The 9,552-nt window shown below is 43.2% G+C and overlaps 2 protein-coding genes across 2 annotated transcripts in view; one reads left to right on the plus strand and one right to left on the minus strand.

Moving 5' to 3' along the window:
• Positions 1 to 1,063: 1,063 nt before the first annotated feature.
• On the minus strand, positions 1,064 to 5,340 carry LOC105566495 (transient receptor potential channel pyrexia-like). The gene is given in 8 exon segments (XM_012020556.1): positions 1,064 to 1,433; positions 1,517 to 1,785; positions 2,023 to 2,313; positions 2,954 to 3,209; positions 3,282 to 3,955; positions 4,066 to 4,268; positions 4,465 to 4,717; positions 4,801 to 5,340. Coding segments are annotated over 8 exon segments (2,511 nt in total). The 5' UTR covers positions 5,188 to 5,340; the 3' UTR covers positions 1,064 to 1,255.
• Positions 5,341 to 6,374: 1,034 nt separating this feature from the next.
• The window catches only part of LOC105566496 (cysteine-rich protein 1-like), a 6,661-nt gene continuing 3,483 nt past the window's right edge, over positions 6,375 to 9,552 (plus strand). Inside the window, exon 1 of the mRNA XM_012020557.1 lies at positions 6,375 to 6,538. Coding sequence (XP_011875947.1) covers positions 6,499 to 6,538 — 40 coding nt within the window. The 5' untranslated portion in view covers positions 6,375 to 6,498. The remainder of the gene's footprint in view (positions 6,539 to 9,552) is intronic.

A 9,552-nucleotide genomic window follows, 5' to 3' on the forward strand; every position in this document is an offset into this window, starting at 1 on the left:
TTCTCAACGTTTTTTTGTTGTTTTTCACTCGGCGCGGTGACGTACGATGTTTTTGCGTGTACCTGAAGGTCGCCGCGCTATCATTCGCTCGCCGAACGTCGAGCCGACAAGCAGTGGCGCGAGTCGCTCCGTGCGTGATATTGTTTTTGCGTTGTCGGTTTCCAAGACTCGATCGTGAAGAATGTAAGGATAAAACGCTATTGATTTGGACTCCTTTATCAGTAACGAGGCGACGGCTCTTTATTAACGTGTACATGGATATTTTACGAGATTAACTCATCTAAAATATAAAAGTAAACCGTGGTACGTTGTCGCGGTTACATCTCGTTTACGCACCGCGCTTTTAACTATCTATCGATTTCGTGTAATCTGTTCCATTTTCGGGAAGAGAGAGATATTTGTGCGACTTCGGCGTTCGCGCTGTAATTCGCTCTGTCGTTCTTCGCAACTCGAACGGACAGGAAGTAAAGAACGTCGCTTACTGCATTTCACGGTATTTTACATCGCGTACGGGAGTGTCCGAAATTTCGCGAGTGAGTGTGTGAGTGTAAGTGCAACAAGAAACCTCTCTCTGAGAGGAGGAGCAGGCTTAGGCGGCATCGGGCAACGGCAGAGAAATCGTAAGGTAAGTGTCTTACATTTTTGTTATTTGCTAATTGTGCAAAATAAAGCATCTGTTCTGTGCTTTTATTTTATTTATTCAAATGATTCGAACGTGGATTCGAATAAGTGTTAGAGACAAAACCATACGTATAAAATTTTGTGAGTTCATATTTAAAAGGAAGACTTTCAGTATTTTATATAATTGTTTTAATAAATACCCATTTTCAAAAATATTAAATATAAAGTATATTTAACACAATAGTCTGGATTTTACATAATTAGTCTATAATAATCGTATACATTTTTGTATTGTTACAGTTTAACATGTATAGTTAGCGATGTACAACTTTGCTGTTGCGAACCGTATCAGTGAGTGACAAATTACTTTTTATTTTAAATTGACGTTGCGCATACAATTACTTCTTCGCGTGTATACAAATTCTTAAAAATATACAATGCTCGACCACAAACTGCGCGCGCGGTGCGCGCGTTTTATCGTTTCTAGCTTTCTAAATATTATACAGGACCAATGAGATAATGTAAAAGTTTCTTTGGCGCTTTATTTAATGATTGTAATAAATGCTACCGCTAAACTAACACCGCGTTTACCGTATTGAAAAATAATCGCAATGTCGCGCGTACGTGCAATATACTAAGCGTTTACAAATCTCTTTTGAACAGGTTTTCTTTTGAATCCCCGTCGTTTCGACGAGCTCCGAGTCGCCAAATTACGATGACAGTATATTTTCAACTCTCGAATTTGTTCTTCCAAATTGGACAGTATAGAAGTTATCTTCATGTCGCCAGTTTCTATGTGTTTGTCCGCCAAACTAAAAAAATAACACAACGCTACGTTGAATATAATTTCAATTTTAATGCTACAAGTACAAATTGTATTATATATGATACATACTTATCGTTCTTCAAAGTCTTGGTGGCTAACAAAAACAAAGCTTCTATTAAATCGGCGGGAATCTTGGGAGGCGATTCCGTAAGATGAGTCATGTGATGAAAATTATTTTCACGAGAGACCAGCGTAATTTTTGTGGGAATATCGCGCCTTGAGTGCAGCAGCATTCTTAAGCGAGGATGTAGCCAATTGCTGCGAAAGATTCTGTATGACGTCACCCTCTCTAAATGTGCGACAAATTCCGCTTGTTTCAGTAATCGACGAATGTGGCCCTAAATCAACAATATTAAAAAAAACATACAGCATTAATATGCTCCGCAAAAAAAAGTAATTCAAGTAATATAAGTGGATAATTAGAATAATTGAGGTATGGGGGAGCAATGGGAGCTGACACGCGATATTAATTAATTTGCCTATCGATCTATTGTACTAGCAATTGTAATAGACATCCCATATTAATTGATATGAGACTCCGAGGAGTTCGATCTCTAAATATTCAAGTATCCTACCTCCTTCTCGAGACCTTGAATGTCGTTGACCGCCAGACCGATCATGAGATTAATCAGAACAATACTGGCGAGCATGGTGAAAACGAGGAACACGATTCTGCTTGTGATTGGCAGAAAAGTACCCTTGCCGTTCTCGGCGTTGAATAGCTCCTCGTATTCGTACTCGCCCATCATCATCACTACAGTCCTTACGATAGCCCTCCAGAAATCGCGAAATTGATCATTTCCATGAAACAAAACTGCGAAACTCAACGCGAATCCAACAATGAGGTAGCCAAACGCTAGGAGAACCTAAAAGAAAATAAAAAGTGCTGGGCATGATTGAAAATGTTCCTGGGGGGCGGGGGGGGGGGGGGGTCAAACTTTAAAATTAAAATACTTGTAAATTCAAATTTACACCATTTGGCGCATAAATATCTTTTCTTCGTCAAAAGAAGAGCAAAGGTTTAATTTTTTGCTGATTCCAGGAGGGGGACAAATGCCCTCTCTCACCCTCCCCTGTGGAAACCTCGGAATGTACGTCGTTCTAGTAGCAAGAGTGCGCGTGAGACGGATTCTGATGTCATCGACGCGATATTTGAAGTCCCGGATTCTCGTTTCTCTGATAATTATTTATAGTCACGTTTGCGGTTAAAGAATTCGTCATAGGAAGCGCGAGGATCGCCAATCCGAGCGATGAAACCTTGAGGTCGATAATTATGCACAAAGATAATCGCGATGTTTGAGCTACTCTCGTCGCGAAAGTTTCCGCTTGTATAAATAGCGCGACGACGCGAAAGGAAAATGGATTTACGACGGAGAATTTCGAGGTGCTAATTACATTTTCAATTTTTTTTTTTCGTCGTTGAACTTTTGTAGGGTGCATAAATCGTAGTGATAGCTCGCACTGAGAAAAACAACAGTGCGTTAATTACTTGTAAAACAGGCTAACCCTTAGGATGTTCTTCAGCACCGTGGAAAACATGAGCGCGTAATATCCCCACATTGGGACCCGGCCAATTAGTAACATCATTTGCATCCAACTCAACAAGATTGCGATACTGATGGAATGTAGCACCCAGTGCACGCAATGTTGAGACTCAGTTTCTTCCCTCGAGCACCTTACAAATTCACCTGCGATCGACGTCACCAAGGATAGCACGGCGCACGTGAGTGACAACCACGTCTCGAGTTGTCTCAAATAATGCCTGAAATGTTTGGTAGTGTACGAATCGAAGTATGAATCAGTTCAAATTTTCATTACTCGGATGCGTGTTTACTTGGGTTCTAATATAACTTGAACCATATTGTGAAACAAAAGAATGCAGGAGCAGATGGCTAGGATTCTTCGAGTCACCACGTGGTCAGTTTCGTTATGCGCGAACATTATGGCGTAGACCGACAGGGAAACGACGAAGAACAAGTGTACGACTATAAGAAGAAAGAAAAGTATCCTTAATCTCGTCCACTTTAGTCTGAGAAACGTCTCCACGAGTGGATGCTGCAATATCGCCAGTTGTCTTATATCTGAAGCTGCGGCTATAACGGCCGTAACTACTGCCATTTGCATCTGGTGCTTTGGAGCCAATATACTGAAGTCAACAGTAATCTTTAACAGAGATGTTTCATTCATTAGAATGTAATAAAGACAACATAGTAAGAATCGAATAAGAGAGAAGGATATCTGTATCTGCAGTTAAGAGTCTAACGGGATACGTAAAGCGATCCTTACATTCTCGTATTTCTCCGAAGGTGAATTATTGCTCGATCGTACGCAAGAATCCAAAATATCGGTTAAAAACGCCAATGGTCGCGATATATGAGCGAATACAGCATCAACAACGGTGACACCAGTCTTCGTTACGGCGGCTAAATTAGCTCCGTGATTGATCAAAGTTCGTACGCACTCGCGATGTCCCTGATAAGACGCTCTGTGAAGAGCCGTACGATTGATCTAAACGGATTGTACAGAAAACAAGAAATAATATGTAGAAAGTAATAATACAATCTCGTCTTGTAACTTCGCCTGTTAGCCTTTCAATTGCAGCGTTCAATGTAGCTAACCTGATCGCACGTATCAATGTTATGACATTGCATTGCATCAAGTAGAACCATGAGTGTCTCGATACTCCCTGTACTCGCGGCGATATGAAGAGGCGTGCTTCCGGAGCTCTTGCATTTATACATCGGCCATGCGCCATTTGACAGCAATATCTTTGTCGCTTCTGCACTGCCTAGCATCGCCGCGTGGTGCAAAGCGGTGGTACCTAGCAGAATTGAGCGTGACTATATTTATATTGTTTTAAGGCTCGAAAACTTGAGCGGTAAAGCTTAAGGCTTGAGGGAAATGGCCAATAAAGGCGTGTGTACTTAGGTGACATTTTTAAGACTTCTTTTAAATAACGACGATGGCGTAGCGCGGTTCTATCGGTATTGCGTAACGCTCGATTGATTGACTAATACCCGTGTCCGGATGAATAGTGTTAACGAACACCTTCGCGGCGACCAGTATCCCCACGATCTCAACGAACTTAGTCATCTCATTGAGATCATCGCGATTCACCGCGCTTCCTGCCAACAGCAGCGGGGTAATCAAGCGCTCGTCTTTAACGTTCGCATCCGCACCGCCTTCCACCAAAACGCGCACGACGTCCGCGTGATTATTTTTTACCGCCTGATGCAACGGCGTTCTTCCCCAGCACGCGGGCACCGGCAACTAAACGGGAAAGAAGGAGCGTAATGTTTGTCTCTTTTACCTGGAATCGGTAAAAATTGGCGAGCTATTCCCGCGGTACAAACTTTTCTTCCTACGAGATAAGATTTCGTCAGCGTGGAGAAAGGGGTGCCCTTGGTGCACGAGTAGATACCGACTTTGACATCGACGTGACCACCGCGTTGAAGAAGCCACTTTGTCACGTCAGTATTACCGTTGTGTGCCGCGTAGTAAAGAGCGCATCTACCAATTTTATCCGTGCCGTTTATGTCGGCGCCTTTTTCGTAGAGTCGATTCAACAGATCTATGTTCCCCTGCCAGCCAGCCATCTGCAGGGCTGTCACTTGAAGAGCGCCCACCGGACGCACATATCTATTTTTGCTATCGCGCGCCAAAATTTTACCCGCCTCGTCGAACTCTCCGTTTTCGATCGCTGATACGAGCGCGATGTGATCCGGATCGTATTCCTGCATCACGACTTTTCTTTCCGTTTTCTTTTTTTTTGCGTTAGCGGCACAAATTGCTCGACCCACGGGCCTCTAATGCTCGTAAGAAACTGACGCACAATGCGTGCAATTAACGAGAACACCTAATCGTTATCAGCCGGATGTGGCGCGTAAGGGATACGATAGCGTTCTTTACTTTGATACGATTTTAGCGCCAATTAAAATCTGTTAATTCACATCGATCAAAGCTATTGACGTTTGCCAGTGAAATATTTAATGTGATATTAAAATAAAATTTCGTAGCTTGTAAATAACTAGTTGGCATATAATTATATAAATTTTCGGAATTCTGTTCGGCTATTGCCAAATAAAAAGCGGTTGGTTAGAGTGTCTGTACACATGTGTCCGTACGCATATGACGGAAAGTAAAGACTGCAGTTGAATTTTTGGACGGCAGCGAATAATTCTTTCGACCGGATATTTGTATAATCTCGTTAAAATAAATTCCAAAATTTGCAGCGGCATTTCCCACATCGCCCTCCGGTTACGTTCTGACGCTGCGCGGCGCAGCTCCCCGACCCAAATTCCGATAATTAATTAATTTTGCGGGTATCGCGTTGCAGTTTTATGAGTAAATACCTTCGAAGCGAGTGCATTCCGTTGCCCGATACTTCGAACAGCTCCGTTATTCGCGCATAATCAAACTATCGATCTGGATACTCGTGAATCTCGTTGCGTCGCGCAGTTCTGATAACGAATTTGTTCACAATGGCTAACGGGATTATTCCGGCGTGACCGAAGAAAGTAAAGGAACGCGTTGAACGAAGCCGACTTCGAGCCTGCGTCCGTTACTGCTCGAAGATCTACGCAAGGTGTCCTGAATTCTTCACTTCGTTTGCTTTCTTTTATTTGATTTTCTTCTTTTTTTTCTTACTGATTTTTATCACTTTAGAATTTTTCTCCGTAAATCTCCGGTCAAAGTTATTCACGTTTCGATATTTACTACAAGCAAAGTTGCCTTTAGTTAAGTAAAAAAAATCCACAACGAAAGTGCATCCACGTGCATGCAGACACACGTACATGCTCGCACACGAGATTGCATAATGACAGGTAACGTTTGCCCGACGCTTAAACACACGCGGCCCGTGATCCCTCGCCGTGTATTCGTGCAGCCGTTAGCCTTAACACACGTTCACACGCTCAATCAACTGGAGAGCGTTGCGTTACCTTGCCGGGCTCTCAGGGCCAGTACGCGTCTGACCACGCCGCTGAAAGCATCCTTCTGTTAACACGTACAGCCTCGTCGGGCGAGAAGCCGGTTTTGCACAACGTAACAAAATGCCGAATTGTCCAAAGTGCGACAAGCCTGTGTACTTCGGTAAGACGGTCGTTATTGCAATGCTGTTAAAAAACATTAAAGGTCCAAACTCCGAATCTCCTCTTTTATCGCTGAAGGTGTCACTAGAATCCATTTTGAAGGATTCTTATTGGCTGAAAGGATCTTTTGTGGGCGCTTCTATCGATAAAAGAGGATTCAGAATATGGCCCTGGGACTGGTTTTGAATGAGCTGAGTTTAATCGATGCTGTCGATACGAAGAATTATACTTTGTGCTGATCATCGTGAGCAAAGATCGTTCTACGTGTCTGTCGCATCGAAAGCTAAATCTAACGAAATGGAATATATCTCGATTAGAATTTATATATTCGTCTCATTCTCTAATGCTAGTCCCGTACTATGCGCGATTCGTGATTTGCAGAAATTCGTTGGACATTCGTTATTACCGACCACACTATTCGTGATTCGCAGTTTACCATTCGTAAATTTTTATCTGTCGTTTCGTTCGTGTTAACTTGGACAACTTGTAATCTTTGCCGGTTGTCACGGGACTTGCATCGTAAGTCTACAATTGGTCGAGTTTCAATATTAGCCGAAAAGCCACTGTTTTCGTCGAAAAACCGCTCGGCTAGCGAATCGCTGCGAATGGCGAATTTTTCCTCCGCACTGTTCACGAATCGCGCATAGTGTGGCGCTAGCTTAACGTTTTTATGTGTGCAACAGTGGAGGTGGAGCTGAAAGTGGCACATTTCATTTTCCATAATTTTTTTAAATGCTGCGTTTCATAAACGCGGTTACATAATAAGTTAAAAATATGTGGCATCGATCATTATATAGTATAGCGATGAAAAGAAGTTGTATATCTCATATTGATAAACGTAATACGACAATCCACTTCATAAGTATATGCGTCACTCGCTAGAATACGATTGAAGAGATTAAAGTGTATGCGCGACGCGTAATATGTTTTACATAAGTTTCGTCTCCAAAATCAGCTACGCAAACACATATTATCACTTCGGTCTTCCTGGACGATACAGCAGAAGTCACACTTGATAAACGAGACATTGTGAAACGTCAACGCTATAACTTTTGTGCGTACGTTTTATTTTGACTTCTCTCGCGGGTATCGATGGATATCAATATTTGGTATATCGAATGTACTTTTCTCGCGTACGGATTCATAAGTTTCGAGTTGTATAAGAGAGGCAATGGAATATGAGGCGAACATAAATATACTCGAAATGGTAAACGCGCGGTGACGGCATCAATGATATCATTGAACGACCTCGGAATTCAACCACGACAAACGTTATGTCAGTCTGTTTCGGTGTATACAGACGCGAGTTTACTACGAGCGGAGTGAATGAGTAATCCGGTCGTTTCTTATATAGAATAAACTCAATCCGTAGTTGTGTAACAGGAGCTGCACCCGCGAGAGACGCCGCCGTATTTACATAAAACATTGAGCGTACGGTCGCACTCTCGTTTCACAACAAGTGGCTTCTGCGTAATCTTTTCTGTCGATGCCTGCCGCGCGCGATTCGACTTTGCATCGGCTTTACTTGGAACATCGGCTGACCGTTATCAACGATGCTTTTCGAAAACGAGGAGACGACCTCGAAACCTCCTTAAATGCACCTCGGCTCTACGCCGCGCGTTGTAACTTGTAACGCAAGTCAGTAGTTGGTAAAATGCTGCGATAACGTTATCTATAGTCGACTGTGCACTTTAAGGTGCGCATCGCGCATAGTAACTTTGTTTGATCGCGGATAAACAATATGGCCGGGCAATTGCAGTCTCCTATTATGAAATTCGAGGTACTTCGAGGGTAAATCTCAAACTGCATTGCAGCTGCAACAAAAAGTTTAACGTATTTCTATATAATTGATCCTATCCCGTTGATAAATAAAAATACGAATCCGAAAAGATTAACATGCATGAATGTTACATTTAGACGTGCATTTTTAATCGAGCTCTCGCACCTGTTTTTTTTTTAAAAGCTCATTAATGGTAGCGGATTGCGTGTTTGACGCGTTACGAACATATGAAAGGAATATCATTTTTTTTCTACATAAAATGGTAGAAAACATGTAAATTATTGGAATTCTTTACACTGGCAATTCAATTGCGCTTGTATGCTTGTATTTCGCGGAATAATTTTTGGCGCATATTATCTACAAAATTGAACAGATTTATTGTGAATATGTGTGGCCTTGAAAGTAAATTTATGCATCGTGTATTCAAATGCATCGCACAGAAAACTATTATGCTAATAAAAGGAGGAAGTGAAAAATAGAAAATAATCACGACGCGAGAGACGATAGGATGAGGGGAAAAAAGAACTGCGTTGGACGAAGTCGCCGAGTTGTAACAGCGGTAATAAACTGTCCAGCCATGAGGATAACACAAAGGAAACATAGTATATCGCGCGCATGGATACTAATAACAACACAGACACACGAAACAGGTTTTGAGAGAAGAATGGTCAGGTCTTGTAGTACGAAAAGATAGGAGGAGGAACCACGAAGAGAGGAGTCAGTCGGTTTCCGCCGCAACCCCCGCTGCAAGGGAGGAGAGACTGCGATGCGAGATCCGAGCGGTTTTTCTGGGGCCCTCGAAGGGGCGGGGAGGAGACACGTCGGCGTGGACGGCGGTTTGAAAGGAAATGAGCGCGGGATGATGCAGGCGTGGGTGAGGATCACGGCGAAGGCGGGGGGGGAGGGGGAGGGATGAGTTTCTGCCGACGAATAGGGAGAGAAAAAAAAGAAACGAAGGGACGTAAGGGCCGGGGAATGATGTTCCGAGGGTCTATGCAATCAACGGGTGGCGGGCGATTGTTTGGCGCCCGGGCGCAACGACTCGTGGTTACGGTACTGTCTCTGCCTTTTCGCACGCTGCCGGTGCGGTGCGCAGCACGGCGAATGCCGCTGACGATTATGCACTCGCTTCTCCGTCGCCAGATAATTAGGAGTTAATTAACTAATGGCCCTTTATGCGCGTACCCTTCTTAACCGCGATACACCGTGCGCGCGCGCGCGTTCTCTCTCTTTAT

This window comes from Vollenhovia emeryi, unplaced genomic scaffold (assembly GCF_000949405.1).
Source record: "Vollenhovia emeryi isolate VEMERY1.0 unplaced genomic scaffold, V.emery_V1.0 DF939144.1, whole genome shotgun sequence".
Lineage (NCBI taxonomy): Eukaryota > Metazoa > Arthropoda > Insecta > Hymenoptera > Formicidae > Vollenhovia > Vollenhovia emeryi.